The 20,997-nt window shown below is 35.3% G+C and overlaps 1 protein-coding gene across 1 annotated transcript in view; it reads left to right on the top strand.

Annotated features, from left to right (window-relative positions):
• Vps50 (VPS50 subunit of EARP/GARPII complex) overlaps positions 1–20,997 on the top strand; it is a 128,483-nt gene that overhangs the window by 8,397 nt on the left and 99,089 nt on the right. The window contains exons 2-4 of the mRNA XM_004862683.3: positions 291–359; positions 14,795–14,917; positions 16,004–16,075. Of these exons, the coding sequence (XP_004862740.2) occupies positions 291–359; positions 14,795–14,917; positions 16,004–16,075 (264 nt within the window). The remainder of the gene's footprint in view (positions 1–290; positions 360–14,794; positions 14,918–16,003; positions 16,076–20,997) is intronic.

Raw genomic sequence — 20,997 nt, 5'->3', positions numbered from 1 at the left:
ATGAGAGTTGTTATATTTGTTCCCTTAGTTGTGATGGTACCATGTTAAAATACTAAAAGTTCATTCTTAGTTGATTTTATATTAGTACCACATGTATTAAGTCACGATTGCTTTTAGAATATATATTCTGTCTATAATTTGAAGCAGGAAAATTTCTATTTTTAAAATGCTCATTTCTGTTTCATTAGTTACGTTTTATCCTTTTACAGTTCTTCAGCACAGTTAAAATTCTCTTTATCTAAGTGATTGTATTATTTTAATTATCTTAAAATGTCTTCTTATTTTTTTAGGGTCTGAAGAGCCCTCCGGAGAGCCTCAGCGAGTTTGGTGCCCTTGAGAATCCCCGGGTCCCTGGAAAGGTACTGACCTAGGGTGTGAGCACGGCTTCTTATTTTCTTAAGAAAATCTCATTTTCTCGGGATAACAATTGATTCACAGACTCTTCTGTCCCATAGGCACATGGTTGGTGTGATGAGCTGTGTGAATGTTGTCATATGATAGGTGTAGGGCTTGCTTTCTGCTTCCATTGCTCATTCAGATGCAGCATGATTCATTGTAGTAAGGCAGAAACTGTAAAATTTGGTAAATTTAGAGTTTATTATATCCAGTTCTTACCCTGAAAGCATATATATAGATGTATGTATTAATTTATATTTATTAATTGATCTCCTGCAAGTTGGAGAAATAGGCAAAATAACTTACTGTGACTTTTTATACTGTAAAATTCTGAGCCAGAGATTATCGTTCATTATATTTTTGTTTTGGGCAGATTTCTGAATAAGCAGCTAAAACAATTTATCATAAATTGTGTATATCTCAAAGTTCAATCTCTATTACCTCTGTGAACTTCTCAGTTCACAACTTTCATGTGTGCTCCCTAAAGGCTAGTGGGCTTCCTGCAGGAGGATTAGCCATTGCTTAGTCCCTGCGGTGTCTCAGAGTTGGTACTCTGTGCTGTGGTGTTAACGGCCCCACCACAGATAAAAGCTGGCACTTCTGAGTATCTCCTCTTAGCGTTTTTAATTTGAGGATCATATTTGAAAGTACTCTTCGTCTGGTGTGTCTGACATCTATTTCTTTTTTTTTGTACCGGGAATCGAACTCAGGACTGTGTGCTTGCCAGGCAGGCACGGCGCACTGAGCTAAATCCCTGGACCGTGTCTGGCATCTTAATACACGGGGATTGTTTCTCTTGCTCAGCAATCTAAAGCTTCTCCTTATACCATAGCGCCAGCTGCTTAGTAGGATGATTTCCCATTTCACTGAGGCATCTTCCTCCCTAAAAGTAAATTTCAAATTTATTTCTAGGCTTTTTGTTAGGTGAGACCCAAATTTATTGTTTAAATACAATAAAATTCTAGCCAATCCATTTGCATGAAGTGGTTCAGATGAAAACTTAAAGAGACATCTTTGAATAGTAGTTTTATATAATGTTATTAAAAATTATTTGATATGAATTGATTAGAAAATAAAGGATAACCACGTATCCTAAACAGATCTCTTTACTTGACTTATGCAAAAATATTATCTTGCATTGTGAACATGCCTTGAGTTAGATTACATTATGTTTCAGAAGCAATGTCAAATGGATGAGTGAGCATATTTAAAAATACATTAATGTATGTATAAGAACTTTTTGTTATCTTTAAACCTTGAGCCTTGATACTGTTCCAGTACTTGCAGGCAGTGGAGTTTTGACGATCTCGTTGCAGTCTCCTTATGAACTTTCTGCTGCTAACCCCGTCTGGACCAGGGTGGTGTACTTTTGAGATAACTGGCCCTAGGTAGAGTCTAGGATCAAAAGGTCAGCAAATACAAAACGGTTCAGGTAAAGAGTAAGTCTGGGACATTGGTCTTTGGCACACACCAGTAAGCTAAGTGACTTAGATTATGCAATACGTGATAACGAAATGCCTAATACCACTTTGTGAGTTACATGCAGCCTTACTCTGAGAGACCCTGAGGGGCTTCGCAAGTGCTAGAAGGCAAGCAGTGCGGTGCCTTCTTTCTGGATGGCTCTGGAAACCTAAGACTTGCTCAGGCCGGAGAGTGGCAGGGCTGTGGTCTGCAGAGCGAGTTTGCTGTGTTGGGGGGAGCTGCAGTTAGTACTGAGTCTGGCCATGAGGAGGACTCATGTTTAGATGTTCCCTTTACAGTGGATCATGGAATAACTTTAATGCTGAGTATGTTTTTCACAACTTAATATGACTTTATGTTTAGATCATATACATGTATTTTAGGTATTTATTTTTTGTAAAACAGTTACCACTTTTATTTACTTTTATATATATATATGTCATATTTCGATCATTTTTGATCCCTTTGATTCCTTTGATTTCCCCCTTCACTGTTCTCTCCTCCCCCTTCCCCATCCCCAAAATGCCTGCCTCCTTGTTTCCTATGATCCTTCCCTTATTATGTTTTTCGTTTCTCATATAAGAGAAACCATGTGATATTTCACTTTCTGAGTCTGACTTATTTCACTTAACATTATGTTCTAAAGATCCATCTACTTTCCTGCAAATGACATGATTTCATTCTTCTTTATGGCTGAATAATATTCCATAGTGTGTGTGTGTGTGTGTGTGTGTGTGTGTGTGAGAAACGTGATATTTTCTTCATCCATTCTTCTGTTGATGGACATCTTAGCTATTGTGAATTATGCTGCTGTAAACATGGGTATACAGATATCATTATAATCCGATGTCTCTAACTCTTTGAGGAATATACCCAGGAGAAGTATAGGTGAGTTAAATGGAATTTCCATTTTTAGTTTACTTTTGAGGAATCACCATACTGATTTCCATAGCGGTTGTACTAGTTTACATTCCTACCAACAATGGAGAAGGGTTCCTTTTCCTTCATACCTTTTCCAGGATTTGTTGTTTTTTGTGTTCCTGATATTAGCCATTCTGACTGGGGTAAGGTGAATCTCAAGAGTTGTTTTTATTTGCATTTCCCTATTGATTGGGCCATTTGTTTTGGGGGGATTTTTTGAGTTCTTCTAGATATTGATCCTGTATAAGTGATTTATTTTATAGAGTTGTTTTAAAATGAATGTGTAGCTAGTTTTTGATGGCCTGAAATTTGATTTCATTTCAAAAACTGATCTTCACTTACTACTAGCATCTATTTTGTGCTAGATTAACGACTGGTAGTAAAGCGGTAAAAAGACAACCATCCTTTTCAAAAGCCAGAACTGCCCTGTTGTCAGGGAGCTTACTTATTTATATTCAGTTGGGGGAAGGCAGATCGTGAACAAGGTGATTTGCAGATTATACCCAATACTGCAAAGCAAACTGGGTGATGAGATTAACTGTGAAGCCGAGATTATTGAACATGAAGTAGTGAATGAGTGCAGCCTCCCCTCTTTTTAATAAAATAGTGTAATGCTCTAGAAATTATTTTAAAGTTTGGGTTTTAAGTTTAGTAATATATCTTGCATGAAAGATGCCCCTACATATTACTAGGTTTAAAAAGCAAGCTAATCGTTGATTTTTCTTTGTAGGTATTTTTTGAACTTAATAATTTGTGCTATTTAAGTCAGTATTTAATTTTTAATTATTTTGTGTGTGTGGTGCTTGGGATCAAAACCAAAGCCCTCTCCACTGAACTATGTCCTCAGCCCTTTTTGGTTTTGTTTTTATTTTGAGACTGTATCTTGCTAAGTTGCCCAGGTAGGATTTGAACTTGCCATTCTACTACCTCAGCTTCCCTCAGTGCTGGAATTACAGGCATGCACCATTGCAAGCTTTCAGTAGTTAAATGCTTGTCTGGAGAAACTTAAATATTAATTTCATTTGGCAGCACCATCTTGCTCATGAGTATATGGGTAGACTATTAAAAAAAAGTCACCCCTGCTCTTCATGAATGGGTCTGGGTTTTTTCCCTTTTTTTGCCTTTTGTTTTGTTATAGTGTCTCTCTAAATTGGAACAAAGAACTGAAATATTGAGATTTTCGTGTTTTGAAGGAAGAGATTACCTGGTTATGTGTGAAATGTGTGACTTGAAAGGCTTTAGTACAAAGGATAAGTAGGAGGAATATAGGATGAATCATATGAAATGGCTGTTGGTTTAGGTTAAAAATGGTCTAATAGTGGCAAATTTCTTGTGGTTCTCAGGTCACTAGGAAAAGGAATATAGTGAAGAGGAACCAACAAAGGGCATGTAGGTATATTTGATAAAACAGAAGGTATTGTTTATTTTGTTTTGAGAGCTGTGAAAATACTAAGGAGGAAGAAATCTTAGAAATCATCTGGAACAATTTCTGCGTTTTTATAGACAAGATGACATTGTGTCTAGTTATAAGAGGAAATGTAAGTCAAGTGCTAATCCATGTACGAGGAATTTGGAATTTTGGTGAATGAAATAGTATAGAAAAGTAGAAAGTGGAAACATGATCACAGGAGTGGAGAAACAGGAAATAATAGGAACTATTGTAGAAAAATTTTATGTTTTTTTTTTTGTTTGTTTGTTTTGTTTTTTGGGGATAAAGTCTTACTATGTAGCCCAGGCTGGCCTTGTTCTTGCAGCAGTCCTGCCTCAGCCTCCTGAGTGCTGGGATTAGCCTGACTTGTTTTTGTTTTTGTACTTTATCCATTCCACAAATATTTATTGGGTACTTGCCTCCTCTGTAACACTTCTGTTATACTGTATAACATTCTCGGAGTTTGTGCAGGATGTTTTCTACAGATTAAAGTACTTCTGTGAAATAAGATAAATGGATTTAATTTACTTCTTAGCATCTGTGAAAAGAAGCCTAAAATCACACACTGAGTAGAGATCTCAGTTTCCAGAGATGTGTGGAAAAGGTACTGGAATCAATCAAGAGACCTACTTGACTTGGACATTCAGCACGCGGAAGGAAGGTTAATTGAAATTGCTTTATACCTCACTTTCCTTGTCTGTGAGAAGATATGGTTGGACTGTGGTATTTTAGAACCCTTTTAACTCTGATATTTTATGCTTTCTATATTGTAATGTTTGAAAGAGAAGTAAAATGTAAGAAATATACATTCTTTGGAAAAGAATGTATGGAGCAATTTTTAAGAAAATGTGTCTATTGGTTTCTGTATTGGAGAGGCTTAGCATTGAGGCTTATAATTGGATTTTGTTAACTTTAGTGATTGGGACAATAACTTTCATTTTAGGACTATGTATCATTTAGGACAGGCATCTTCTATAGCTGCTATCATGGGAGACTAATTAGGGAATTGAAAAATTATTTAGTTTTGTTTGATACTTAAGGCTCACTATCTGTGTTATTTTAACCATTACTAAATTTTCTTTTTCTGTTTTTTTTTTTTAAGACAAGAACTTGCCATGTAGTTCAGGCTGGCCTTGAACTCTCAGTGCTGGGATTAAAGGCGTGTGCCACAACACCTGGCCTTAAAATTATGTTTATTATGCTGGTGGCTTCTAGGAGACTCTCAACCCTCTTTCATAGCATATCCATTCCATGTGGCAAACATTTATGGAGCCAGGAAGTTAAATATTTAGTGAAGGTACAGAGAGGTACAAGACTCTCCCTATCTCCGCCCATGGGAGGGAGACAAAAGTGGACCATTGTGGAGGAGCATAATCCCATCGATGCTGATTGAGAAGGAAAGAATGTGAGGCACAGGACATGGAGAGGGGTTCAATTTGAGGGACATTTTAAAAGGGACATTTGTTTGATGTGGCAGTAAAGGAGTCTGAAAACCACTAGGGTTGAGGCATTATGATGTCTTTTCTCTTTCAGGAAGGTGTAATGTTTTCACCTAAGAGAAAAAATGGATTACACTGGGCTTTTTTCTCCATATCTCAATTTGCGATATGTCTTTTCTCTAGTGTTGGCCTCCAAATGCATAGGGATGTGGCAGATAGCTTAAGGTGGTTCAAAAAGTTGAAAAGTTTTAAAGACAGCTTTAAAAAGAATTTCATATCTCTGTGGGCCGCGGTGACACATACCTCTAATCCTAGCACTTGGGAAGCTGAGGCAGGAGGATTACCGAGAGTTGGGTTACATAGTGAGTTCAAGACCAGCCTGAACTACAGAGTGAGACCCTGTCTCAAAAAGAAAAGAAAAGAAAAGAAAAGAAAAGAATTTGATATCTCGAGTTACTTTCATCAGTGTTTTCCTTTTCATAGTACCTAATTTAGGAAAATACTTGTTAAAAACAAAAGTCCTAGACTTATGTTGGTATTTTTAACTATAAAATTAAATAAATAAATAAATAAATAAATAAATAAAAATATATACGGTAAAGTATCAAATATGAAATTTATGCTGTGTGGTTTTGTAATTTTCCATTCGTACCAACTCAGTAAATTTCTGTGAATACAGTTTTTATTATATTATTCATGATGTGTGTTTTTTGTGTAAAAAGTGATAAAATACATTTTTAAAATCACAAGTATGGTGTGAGTCTGGGTTAAAATAATGCCATAATGCCATACCTTTTATAAAAATTTTCTGTCATTTTGCTGAAACCTCTTTTCAAATTGTAACCTCACCAATATTCCACTAGATGGCATTGAAAGCCTGAAGAAAAACAGGGTCTACTTTATAGCTATGTTTTATTGAAAACACATGGAACCTGACGATCCAATTACCTTTGATGGATCATTATTGTTGTTCTAGTGGGATTTTTTTTTTTAACCTTTTATTTTTTTAATTTTTTTTCCCCATTAACTTTATTGGTACATTTTAGTTATAAAATACAGTTACATTCATCATTGGGATCTTGTACCATTACATGAGTCTCTTGGTTCTTATTTTTTTTCCCCTTCCTTTGCCCTCCCTTCACCCGCTCCACCCTTCTCTATTTGCAAAGACCTTGTTTCCATTTTTTTCCTCTTCTCATATTTTTTCCTTTCCCTTTTTCCCTTCCCCCACCCCTCCCAATTCCCCTGCTCTTTTAGAGCTTTTCTTCCTGTTACACAGTTATCAGTTATACATTTTTAAAATTACAATATCAAGATCTAGGAGACATTGCCACAGATTTTACAGAATTTAAAAGGATATAGAAAGCATATTACAAAAATCTTTTTTGAAAAAAATTTGACAACTTCTAAGAAGTACCTTGGAAGACAAATTAATGAAACTAACTCTGCAGGAAATATAAAATTTGAATAGCACCTATTAAAGAAAGTATATTCCTAGCTTGAAAACCTACCTATATGACAACAGCAGGCTTATAAACATTTTAACTGATAAATTATATCAAACAATTAAAGCAGAAAAAAGGAACACTTCTCCCCTCATTTTAGGAACTCAACATTGTGCTAATCCTAAAACTGGATAAAGATAATAGAAGAAAAAAGTATGAACATAGATAGAAATTTGTTTAACAAAACAAAGTATTAGAAGTCAGATCTGGCAGTATGTAGAAAGTGGTTTTGTTATAGGGATGGCAGTGTTGGTTCAGCATTGGAAGATCCACCCCCAAAAGTCATCATTTTAACAGAGGAAAGGCAAAAGCCATATGATCCTGTCACTAGTTGGAGAAAAAGTGTTGGACCAAATTCTACAGCTGTTCATGGTAAAAGCTCTCAGGAGACTAGAAGTAGAACAGAACCTTCTCAACAGATTAAAGACATGTACTCCATACTTGCAGCGAGAATGCCTTATATGAATGGAGAAGATACAATGCTTTCTCCTTAAGGTGGGGAACAAGGGCAGATATGCTTACTCTTTATCTGTCCATTAAACTTTGAAACCTAGTCCCCACCAAAATAGTCTGGCAATAAAATGACATAACTAGGATAGGATTGGCAAGGTAGAAGCAAAATCTTTATATGTCGATGAAATGATCACCTACAGAGAAAATACTAAGAAATCTCTAGGAGCCCCTAGAACTTGTACTTGAATTTAGCACGATTAGAATACACAAGGTACATATAAAAATTCAGGTCTGTGTATACTTGCTATAAATGAAGAATTGGATATTGAAATTTAAAAGTTATGTAGGAGTACAAAGGACCTAGAAAAGTTAAAAACAAAAACAAAAACAGTGTTGGAAGACGTTTAGTACCTACTTTCAAGACTTCTTCTAAAGCTACAGTAATCAAGGCACTGTTGGTGTAAGGAAAGACATATAGATCATTTCAATAAAACAGAATCTAGAAATAGAACCACACATATATGGTCTACTGAGTTTTGAAAGATTATTTAACATTAGCATTTTATAGAATATAAACTCAATTCAAGAGCCAAGGAATAGATAGTGTTTTCAGCAAATGGCACTAGAACACCTGGTATCTGTATATAAAAAAATTAACCTCAACCCTTTATTTCCATACATGAAAATAACTTGAAGGGATCTATGAAATAAGAAAGCCTAAAAGTATAAAACTTTAAGAAGAAATTATAAGGGAAAATGTTTATGAATTCAGGGTAGGCAAGAACTACCTAGGATACAAAAACGATGATCTATAAAAGAAAAAAATTGATAAATGAGATTCCATCAAAATTTAGAACTTTAAATGACATCATTAAAATGAAAAGTAGTCCTTAAACAGACCATATTTCCAATGCATATAACGTATGAGCAGAATATGTAAAGAATTCTTAGAGCTCATTAATAGACAACCCAATTAAAAAGTAGACATAAGAAGAAAATAAATAACCAGTATAGCACAAGGAATGGTGTGCAACTCTAGAATCAGAAAAATACTAATCATTACAATAATAAGATTGAATTATACACTCATTAGGGAGATGAAGTTAAAAGTTTTAAAAGCCTTGTTATGACTTTTTCTTTTTGTTGGATTCTCCCCCTTTGCATTTAATTTGTCATGCCCAGTGGATTCATTCTGCTGGGTTTCCTGGGGTTGTGATCCTCATTGTCTTTTCCTAGGGTATTGTCTAAAATTTTTTGGAGTGCCAGTTTGGTATTCATGAAGTTCCTGAGGTGCTCTTTATCATGAAAGTATCTTATTTCTCCATCAATTTTGAAAGATAGTTTTACAGGGTACATCAATCTGGGTTGGAGGCTGTTTTCCTTTAGGGCTTGAAGTACATCACTCCAAGCTCTTCTTGCCTTGAGGGTTTGCATTGAGAAGTCAGTCTGCTGTGATTCTGATGGGCTTTCCTTTGTATGTGATTTGTTTCTTTTCTCTCACTGCTTGTAGAATTTTGTTCTTCTGTTGGATTTCTGGAATCCTAGCTATTATATGCCTATGTGTAGATATTTTTTGATTAAGGCTAGCTGGAGTCCTATATGCCTCACTTATCTGTATGTCAAGTTCTTTTCCCCTCCTTGGGAAGTTTTCTACCATCACTTCTGTGAACAGTTTTTTTTATGTCATCTGCACTCTCTCCTGTTTGTTCATTGACTCCAATCAGTCTTATGTTATTCTTCTTTGCATCATCTAGCAGCTGCTGGATTGATTTCTCGTGTTCCTTTACAATTTTAAAGCAATTTTTCTTTTCCTGGTCACTAATTACAATCTTTTCTTCTATACCTGAAATTCTATCCACACATTGGTTCATTCTGCTGTGCAGACTTTCCATGGAGTTTTTAATCTCTTGGAAAGCTGTTTGCATCTGTTTTATGGAATCCATTTGTTTCCTATGTTGGGATTCCATTGTGTTCCTCAGCTCCTCTATTTTTTTATCTGTGTCCTCTCTAGATTTATTAATCATGTCTTGCACCATGAGCAAAATCTTTGCTGTTATCTGAGTAATTATTTCTGATTTCATTTTTCCCCGATCCTCTTTTGTTGTCAGTTCAGAGAGTCCAGGTGGTTGAGTATCAGAGTGTTCCATCTCATTTCCCTTTGGGGTTGCTGTAGATGATCTGGAAGTCTGTTTTCGAGGCTTGTTTATGTGTCTTCTCATTTCCACGGGGTGGGGGGGCTTCTGGCACCCACGCTGCTCACCTTCTCTGTCCTAGCAGCTTGGGATGGCAGCGGGGGAGCTTCCTTCCGGGTGCTGGGACCGGCTGAGCTTCTCTGCTTTAGGAGCCTGGGATGGAGGTGGGGAGCTTCCTTCCAGGTGCTGGGACCAGCTCACCTTCTCTGCTCTAGGAGCCTGGGATGGCAGCGGGGGAGCTTCTTTCCGGGTTCTGGGACCCGCTGAGCTTCTCTGCCCTAGGAGCCTGGGATCGTTCTAGTGGGATTTTAAGAAAACGTGGCATTTACCCACATAATCAGACATCTAGCAATTCATTATAAACTTATGTGGTACATAGTTTTAGGGTATCTGTGATCTTGGAATAGATTTTGAATTTTATTTCATTTAGAAACAGATCAAACCTATTTCTGTTTAGTGATTTATGACTTTAATAATACTGATTGAATATTGAAAACTTTTTTTCTTTGTTTCAACTCTGTATAGATATTTGTGGCTAAACATTTTCTCCTTTCAATTAGATCTCAAATGTGATGTTAACTTAGCGAGAGTGTGGCTTCTGTTTTTAGAATTTGTTACAAAATACTAGCTCTTTTTTCTAGACTGATGAAAAATAGCAACAAAAAACCCCCCCAATCAAAACAAAACCAAATTTATTCTTTACAGGAGGAAAATTTAGTTGGATGTGGTGGCGCATATCTGTAATCCCAACACTGGGAGGATGAGGCAGGAAGATTGCAAGTTCTAGTTCAGCCTACGCAGCTTAGTGACTTAGTACGAACCTGTCTGAAGGACAGCACAAAGGCCTTGCTTCAATCCCCAGCACTGCAAAAAAATAAAAAAAAATTATAATATTATAAAATAATAAAAAAAATCCCCACTGGTACCTTCCAGTGTGTGTGCGTGCACACACACACACACACACACACACACCTCCTCTCACACTTACATAGACACACACAATGGATTTTTGCCTTTCAGGTATGTAATATAAACTGTGGTGTGATAAGCTAAGTGCAGAAAAGGGAGTTAGAGTTTTAGTATTTATTCTGCAAATTGCTTTTTGTAGTTTTGAAACCTGACTTGTGATAAGCAAAGATTTTTACATTCATCTCTTTGAGTAAAAATCTACCCCTGAGGATTATGAGTTTCTAAGCTGTTCTGTGGGCTTAAAAAGTAGGTTAAATTACTTTTGAAAATTAGAACACTGAGTTTAATAATGGTGAAGAGAACTGTTAAGCTGTCATAAGTAACTTTTCATATTTATAAATGTGTATAGAATTGTAAGTCCTAAAGTTGTGGTTGGATTTTTTAATTATGGTGGATTTTGGATAATTTGGAAGCAATTTGTAATCTCTATTTGTAGTCTCTTATTTTCCTTCCTAAACTTGATAATTCCCTGAAGAGGTGGACTGTTAAGTGGAAATTGCTTTGTAAAGTCATAGTCTAGTTCCTTAGAAACCATAAATATTCTGGAAAATTTTTGTATGACAAGAATTACATTTGAGGGAGAAAGTATTTTCTAGATCTAACTCCCTGGTTCCCATGAAATCATTTGTTTTTATGTTGAGAGGAAAAATGGCTTGGCTAAAATCAAAGATGTTGACTTCAATTTCTGTTCTGATTATTTTTCATTTTTCATAAAATTACATTATAATGTGCATTTTATGTGTATATTCATGTAGCTTTATCTCAGAGATGATCAAAATAGAAAAATAGTCTGTGTATTATTATATGTTACCTCATGGTTTGTTATAACTTCTGGAAAAATAGCCTGTAACATATTGAATGACTTCTTTACTGTCTAGCACTTTTCAAAATAATCTTGCTTTGTTTATTATGTTCGGAAAATATCGAACTTCATTTTTATGTAGCCTCTGATACAGAGCTATGTATAAAGGTAGTGTATTTTTAATAAAGGAAAATACAGTTCAAATATATATGTGGAGGATTTAGAGAATATATATTATATATAAAATATGTATATAGAATTTTAAAGAAATCTCTCTTGGTGCATTTTATTGTCTTTTGGTGATGTGCAGACACTGCCCGTGGCATCTTTCTGCCTTCTGAGGAGCCACCCTTTATTGCTTGAGGCTGTTGTATTCTTTCCCATTACACTGTTTTTACTTTTGCTCCGTTTTCTGTTTGGAGCCCTCTGCCTGCAGTTTCTTAAGTGTGACATTCTGCCTGCCCCCGTCTTCCCTCAATGCTGCCTCTTCCCAGATGCAAACTCACCACGACTGGTGCCCTTGCTTCTGCTCGCACCTCCCATGCTCTGCTGTGCGTTGCCATTGTCATTGACCCCTCTCACTTTAGCGACATTGGAGCGAGGAGCTGAATTTTACTCATCTCTGCTCCTAGATGACCTAGTCTGAGAAATTTATAATAGGTATAAAAAATTGTTTGTTAAGTGGAATTATATTGACTAGGATAGGAAAGGTAAAATAGAACCTTGAAAGTAGGCTGGTTAGCTGCTAATAACATTCGAGATCTTTTCTGCTTTTTTTTTCCTTTACTAAATTCATTACTGTATTTGTAGTTTTGTTCCAGATTTAATTCTGGGGCGATGTTGATGTACATTTTCTTTATTTTAGTTGTCGTTGATTGCCATTCACGGGCAAGTTATAGCACATCTGGTAGTCTGTAGTTATTGACAAATTATTCTTGGATTTTCAGATTTTCAGAGCACTTACACCACCATTACAGTTAACGCGTATTAAGTTACTGTGTGATACAAAATTTATTGGAAAAAATTCTTCTAAGTATTTTATTAATAAAAACACTTTGTAAGGTGGAAATATTTTATTCCAAACTTAAATATTGCAATCTTTTTTTGTTATCTCAAAGATATGGTATAAAGAATTTTATTTGGTAGTGTTTTACCATTTCTTTCCTTTAAATTTGTTTTACTAGGAAATCTTTTGTTCGTTTTGTTTATATGAAATTTTGCCTCACAGGTATTGGCTTGCTGCCTTGTTTCTGTTTTAGGTAAAAAATTATATTTTTGTACATCTCTAATCCAAGGAAAGCATTTTATATAATAGTAAAATTATGGAATCATATTAAGAATATACAATGTAACTGTGTCTATTTTTAATAAAGATGCATCATATATTTCTAAATCATTTAATATTTGTTCTTATTTCTAGTTAGAAGAGAGATTTTTTATTAAGAGCTTGTGGAAATTTTTGACTATCAAAACGAGCTTATTATCTTTTTCTTTTATATTCACTTTTAAATATAATTCACTGATAAATTGATTTTAGTTTGATCAGTGACTATTATCTACAGTGTGCCTTGGCACTACAGGAGTATAATGATGCAGAATAAAGGGCAGTCTCAGTTCTAAAGTGTGTAATCTGATTGAGCAGGCAGGCCTAACAGCGATGAAACATTTGGCGAATGATTTAGTGGAAGCAGCTTCACAGACTACAGGTGCAGCACAACTGAAAAAAACAGGATGATCTGGATTCTCTTCAGAATGGAGTTTGTCTGAATGAATTTAGGTGTGTGTTTCACATAGAAATGACCACGTAGGCTGAAAGGAGAGAGTTCTTTACTGGGATTCAGTGTTGTAGGAGGGCATTTGTTTTGGATTAAATTCTACATTGTATGTTACTTCTTTTCTTACCTTCCTGGGTTTTTTTCCTCTCCCTCATGTTGGTTTCTGTGTTGTATTTCATGCCATTTCTGTGGCACTGTATGGGTTTTTCTGCTTTCTGTGGTATTAATTGCTTAGTTCTCTGGGAAGGAACAACATTTGACCTTTTATATACAAATACAGATTATACTCTTTTTACAGATTCATCATGTTTTGAAATGTACACGTGAGATCTTTTTAAATGAAATCATGTTTTCCTTTTGGCATTCTTAATAACTTTTGATATTTGCTGAGGGAGGTATGTGTGTGGAAGAAGAGCATGAGAGCATGTAAGTTAAACTCTAAAAGGTATCCAAGCTAGCTCTTTTTTAAATAAATGACATACCCTGCAACAAAATAATATAGAATATCTCTATTTGAAAACAATGTCCTTTAATTGACCAGATAAATTTTGTGTATTAGTGATGATTCACTAAGATTTTGGTTAAGTATTAGTTTAATGATTGTAAAATAATTGTTTTGTATTTTAAAATATGAGTTTAAATAAAAATTGAATGTTTGAATTATTGTCTGTCTATAATAATGTCTTCAGTAACTAGTATGGTGGGGAGTGGGTATATTATTCAAATTTTGTAGTTAACTAATGATTTATTCTGTTATGCAGTAAAATTGTATAGGATAAGGTTGCTAACATTAGGGTCAGTATTTGAGAATAAAGAGCTTTTGTTATATAAATCTATGCATGGAAGCCTCACTGTATTATTAGAAATAAAGCATTTTTTTCATAAGCAGATCATGAATTACAGTATTGGTGCTCTTAAGGAAATCTTGTAGGTCTATGGAGCTAAGCTTGTGAACCTTTCCGTGAGCTAGTGTTTCTTAGCAACACGCTGAGATTTTTCACCAGTGTGAGCTGTCTGCTGCTTCTAATTCCAATCCTGATTGTTACCCATACATTACCGACATGGTGTTCCCTTGTTCTTTGTGGTGGAACAGAGTTTAGAATGTGAAAATGATACAGTGTGTATGTGTGTGAAATGTATGTATGAGAGGTGTAAGTATTGTTTATTTCCTTTTGTTAAACATTTAAATTCTTTCAACTTTATTGACACACAAGGAGGTAAGAATAAAATCTTTAAACTGGCTAATTTTTTCTATAGTTGATAGCAGTTACTACTGCTTGGCAATTTCCTAGTCTTCTGCAAACTTTTCTGGTTTCTCATTACTTTGTGTCTTTGATCAGAATGGTTCCCAGAAGATGCGGAGCTGCTAATGACAGATGCTCATTTGTTTCTATGCAAATTGAATTTTAACAGCTACTAGTATTGTAATTGTAACTTTTATTTTTTTTAAAGGAGGAATTCAGGGAACTTCGAGAACAGCCAAGTGATCCTCAAGCTGAACAAGAGCTAATTAATAGTATTGAAGAAGTATATTTTTCTGCGGACTCATTTGATATTGTTAAATATGAGCTGGAGGTAAAAGAAAACTTTCATTAAAACACATCTAAACCCTCTTTTGTTCAGTGATTGAATTAGTGATATTTGAATATTTTCCAGGGACACTTAATGTTTTGATAATCAGAACAGGTGTCTGATTATCATATTGTGACTAAATGAACTAACAGCATTGTTTAATGGTCAAATTATGATATTGTGATTTTTAAGTATAACTTCAGAATATTGGTCAATAAAATATTTCTGTATTTTTGCTTTTCAACTGTTATTCCAATATGTTAGCACATGGCTTCTATCTTGTTTTATAGTGGCTAAGTGTTTTTAGACAAACTCTGAGACTTAATCATGAATGGATATTATGATGAAAACACACTGTGCATTAATATCAGCATTTTAAATTTATAGGAAGCTCAGAAAGTCAGAATAGTAAAACTTTTAGCAGACGAAATGAAGTATGGATAGGTACTTTTTATGTAGTGTACACAGGTCAGTCTGTCTCCAGCTCAGAATGCAGTTTCATCAGTCACTGATGAGACTTGGAGTCTGTTTCCCTGTATGCACAGTTGTAGGCATGTTTTGTTAGTTTCCCATATTACTCTCTAAAAACTAGTGTAATCCAGATTGTATTCCAACACTGTCACTCACACTGTAGCACTTAGTTACCATCCATAGTATTTCAGAAGAGCAGTCTCTATCGAGTTCTATTGTAGATAAATAGAAATGTACCTGTGGCTGGTAGAACAGGGAGTTAGAATTAGGCACTTTTCTCGCATTTCCCAGTACAGGCCATGGAAACATGGTCTTCCAGCACAGGGGCCAGATACTCCAGTGGTAGTGGGGTTTCCCAGAAGTTGAAGTAGTGGCAGTGAGGAGGCGTAGCAAGGCTCAGTGAGGGTTGAAACCAGATTTTTATATAAAAAAGATGTATAGGCTTTTGTGGCTGGAGTCTAGTGAGGACCATGGGAGGACAGGGGAAGTGCAGGGCAATGGCATGTGACGCTGCTGTTCTTTGTGTATATATTGTAGTTTGCCAGTCAGCGGTGTTCATATAAATGAAAGTAAATTAAACAATTAAGTTTTAAATTCTTTTATGATTTCTGTCTATAGAAGCTCCCACCTGTTCTTAATTTGCAAGAATTAGAGGAGTACAGAGACATATTGAAACGACAGCAAGCTGCAGTGAGTAAAAAACATTTTTTTCTGACAAAACTGTAAATGAAACACAACAAACATGTGTAATGTTTGCGATTCATGATTTTAACTAATATATTACGTGTAAACAAATCCTATTATTTAACTCAGGTGATACATTTATATTTTTATACTGATTTTAAGACTGGTTTTAATACCCATGTGATTTTCCTCATGTTACTTTGATAGATTTGCTTCTAGAGCTTGGAATTCTCTCTGGAACCCTAAATGTGATCAAAGAACTTAGAAATTGCTTTTAAGTTAGTCAGTAGATTTAGACTCCTTATAATGTGGGTATGATTTCCACTTCCCTACCCTTAACTTTTTAGTAGAGTGTTTTTATCTCGCACTAAAGGTCCTGACTTCTAGTTGAAACATACAGATCTAACAAGAATAAAGGGCAAAGATTCAGAAAATCTGAGTTGTAGCCATTATCTAATTATGACATTGGGCAGATCATTTATTTAATCTTACTAAATCTCTTATTTGCATTTCTTATAATGCTTTAAAATTTTATTATTCTTTAATTTCGTCATGTGAGGCTGAACTCACTTCATGCAACTTAGAGTAGAAGATTAACTAGTAGTAGCATGTGGTCTTGTTAATATTTTTAAACCCAAGGAATAATGGTAATAAATTTATCTATTTGAATTTAGGATGTACTTTTTAGTAATACATCTGAAAAATCAAGGAAGATATACTTATATTTTCTTTTTTGTTATACCCAAAGGCCCCAGAAATACCAGGGTTTCCTGTTGGAGGTAGCAGTGATACAGGTTAGGCTTGGGCAGGAGAAGGGACTTGGACTCTGTAGGGCTGTATAATAAAAATGTGTGGTGCTATTGCTTTTGGAGAATTAGATTTCAGTGAGTGGTGGCATCTTTTGTTTTCTTGGCCTGTTTATTGACATAGGTTCTCTGCCATTGTGTACTTTATGTGTTAAAATGCTTTGGGAAACAAGCTCCATCATGAGGACTGTGTGGCATGTAGCCTTTTGAGTTTAATAAGTTTAGACTTGGATACTGGCATTGCAACTTACTAACTGTGGGACTGTGGGTGAGTTACTGTTACTTTAAGATCGGTCATCTGGAAAAGAAGGAAGTATGAAACCCAGCTCAGTGGATCATCATGAGACCTAATTCCTGTAATAATGTGGAAAAAACACTTAGTATACACTGGGCACGGTACAGTCTGACAATAACTACATTGTCTATTTTTTTAAACCCAGTGGAATAAAAGTAAATGGATTCTGTCTGCACATGTCTATGCAAATTTATAAATATGAAAATATATGATATGCAGGTAGAACTTACTGGTTTCATTTTCTTTCTTTCTTTTTTTTTTCCCAATAAGTTTATTGGTACATTTTAGGTAAAAAATACAGTTACATTCATCATTGGGATCTTGTACCATTACATGAGTATCTTGGTTCTTATTTTTTTTTCCCTTCCCCTGCCCTCCCTTCACCCCCTCCACCCTTCCCTATTTGCAAAGACTTTGTTTCCATTTTTTTTCCTCTTCTCAAATTTTTTCTTTTCCCTTCCTTCCTTTCCCCTACCCCTCCCACTTCCCGTGCTCCTTTAGACCTTTTCTTCCTGTTACACAATATCGATTATACATTTTTAAAATTACAATATCAAGATCTAGGAGACATTACCACAGAGTTTACAGAATTTAAAAGGATATAGAAAGCATATTACAAAAATCTTTTATGAAATAAGTTTGACAACTTCTAAGAAGTACCTTGGAAGACAAATTAATGAAACTCTGGAGGAAATATAAAATTTGAATAGCACCTATTAAAGAAAGTACATTCCTAGCTTGAAAACCTACCTATATGACAACAGCAGGCTCATATACATTTTAACTGGTAAATTATATCAAACAATTAAAGCAGAAAAAAGAAGGAACACTTCTCCCCTCATTTTAGGAACTCAACATTGTGCTAATCCTAAAACTGGATAAAGATAATAGAAGAAAAAAGCATGAACATAGATAGAAATTTGTTTAACAAAACAAAGTATTAGAAGTCAGATCTGGCAGTATGTAGAAAGTGGTTTTGTCATAGGGATGGCAGTGTTGGTTCAGCATTGGAGGATCCACCCCCAAAAGTCATCATTTTAACAGAGGAAAGGCAAAAGCCATATGATCCTGTCACTAGTTGGAGAAAAAGTATTGGACTAAATTCTACAGCTGTTCATGGTAAAAGCTCTCAGGAGACTAGAAGTAGAACAGAACCTTCTCAACAGATTAAAGACATGTACTCCATACTTCCAGGGATAATGCCTTATATGAATGGAGAAGATACAATGCTTTCTTCTTAAGTTGGAGAACAAGGGCAGATATGCTTACTCTTTATCTGTCCATTAAACTTTGAAACCTAGTCCCCACCAAAATAGTCTGGCAATAAAATGACACAACTAGGATAGGATTGGCATGGCAGAAGCAAAATCTTTATATGTCGATGAAATGATCACCTACAGAGAAAATACTAAGAAATCTCTAGGAGCCCCTAGAACTTGTACTTGAATTTAGCACGATTAGAATACACAAGGTACATATAAAAATTCAGGTCTGTGTATACTTGCTATAAATGAAGAATTGGATATTGAAATTTAAAAGTTATGTAGGAGTACAAAGGACCTAGAAAAGTTAAAAACAAAAACAAAAACAGTGTTGGAAGACGTTTACTACCTACTTTTAAGACTTCTTCTAAAGCTACAGTAATCAAGGCACTGTTGGTGTAAGGAAAGACATATAGATCATTTGAATAAAACAGAATCTAGAAATAAAACCACACATATATGGTCTACTGAGTTTTGAAAGATTATTTAACATTAGCATCTTATAGAATATAAACTCAATTCAAGAGCCAAGGAATAGATAGTGTTTTCAGCAAATGGCACTAGAACACCTGGTATCCGTATATAAAAAATTAACCTCAACCCTTTATTTCCATACATGAAAATAACTTGAAGGGATCTATGAAATAAGAAAGCCTAAAAGTATAAAACTTTAAGAAGAAATTATAAGGGAAAATGTTTATGAATTCAGGGTAGGCAAGAACTACCTAGGATACAAAAACGATGATCTATAAAAGAAAAAAATTGATAAATGAGATTCCATCAAAATTTAGAACTTTAAATGACATCATTAAAATGACAAGTAGTCCTTAAACAGACCATATTTCCAATGCATATAACCTATGAGTAGAATATATAAAGAATTCTTAGAGCTCATTAATAGACAACCCAATTAAAAAGTAGACATAAGAAGATGATAAATAGCCAGTATAGCACAAGGGGTGTGCAACTCTAGAATCAGAAAAATACTAATCAGTACAATAACAGGATTGAATTATACACTCATTAGGGAGATGAAGTTAAAAAGTTTTAAAAGCCTTGTTATGACTTTTTCTTTTTGTTGCATTCTCCTCCTTTGCATTTAATTTGTCACGCCCAGTGGATTCATTCTGCTGGGTTTCCTGGGGTTGTGATCCTCATTGTCTTTTCCTAGGGTATTGTCTAAAATTTTTTGGAGTGCCAGTTTGGTATTCATGAAGTTCCTGAGGTGCTCTTTATCATGAAAGTATCTTATTTCTCCATCAATTTTGAAAGATAGTTTTACAGGGTACATCAATCTGGGTTGGAGGCTGTTTTCCTTTAGGGCTTGAAGTACATCACTCCAAGCTCTTCTTGCCTTGAGGGTTTGCATTGAGAAGTCAGTCTGCTGTGATTCTGATGGGCTTTCCTTTGTATGTGATTTGTTTCTTTTCTCTCACTGCTTGTAGAATTTTGTTCTTCTGTTGGATTTCTGGAATCCTAACTATTATATGCCTATGTGTAGATTTTTTTTGATCAAGGCTATTTGGAGTCCTATATGCCTCACTTATCTGTATGTCAAGCACTTTTCCCCTCCTTGGGAAGTTTTCTGCCATCACTTCTGTGAACAGTTTTTTTTATGTCATCTGCACTCTCTCCTGTTTGTTCATTGACTCCAATCAGTCTTATGTTATTCTTCTTTGCATCGTCTAGCAGCTGCTGGATTGATTTCTCGTGTTCCTTTACAATTTTAAAGCAATTTTTCTTTTCCTGGTCACTAATTACAATCTTTTGTTCTATACCTGAAATTCTATCCACACATTGGTTCATTCTGCTGTGCAGACTTTCCATGGAGTTTTTAATCTCTTGGAAATCTGTTTTCATCTGTTTTATGGAATCCATTTGTTTCCTATGTTGGGATTCCATCATGTTCCTCAGATCCTCTTTTTTTTATCTGTGTCCTCTCTAGATTTATTAATCATGTCTTGCACCATGAGCAAAATCTTTGCTGTTATCTGAGTAATTATTTCTGATTTCATTTTTCCCCGATCCTCTTTTGTTGTCAGTTCAGAGAGTCCAGGTGGTTGAGTATCAGAGTGTTCCATCTCATTTCCCTTTGGGGTTGCTGTAGGTGATCCAGAAGTCTGTTTTTGAGGCTTGTTTACGTGTCTTCTCATTTCCACAGTGGGGGGGTGCTTCTGATCCCCACGTGGCTCACTTTCTCTGCCCTAGGAGCTTGGGATGGTGGTGGGGGAGCTTCCTTCCGGGTGCTGGGACCAGCTCATGTTCTCTGCCCTAGCAGCGTGGGATGGTGGCCGGGGAGCTTCCTTCCGGGTGCTGAGACTGGCTCAGCTCTTCATTTTCTTACTTGTGGTTCCTATTTGACTTTTTCTTGTAGGGACTGTATTATCTTAAGCTTTTATTAGAGAGCCCTAGGGAATCTTTGGAATTTTTAAAATGATATTCAGGGATAATTTTGATATGTCTTTATTAATTGAAGGTTTTAGAGTATGATTTTCTTAACTATAGTGGAATCGTCTTTCTAGACAAAAGCAATCAGTGTATCTAGAAAAAATTCGCATAATTCAA

This window comes from Heterocephalus glaber, unplaced genomic scaffold (assembly GCF_053883595.1).
Source record: "Heterocephalus glaber isolate CG9 unplaced genomic scaffold, H.glaber_assembly_v1.0 deba00000546, whole genome shotgun sequence".
Taxonomy (NCBI): domain Eukaryota; kingdom Metazoa; phylum Chordata; class Mammalia; order Rodentia; family Bathyergidae; genus Heterocephalus; species Heterocephalus glaber.
This window is presented reverse-complemented; position numbering and strand designations above follow the sequence as displayed.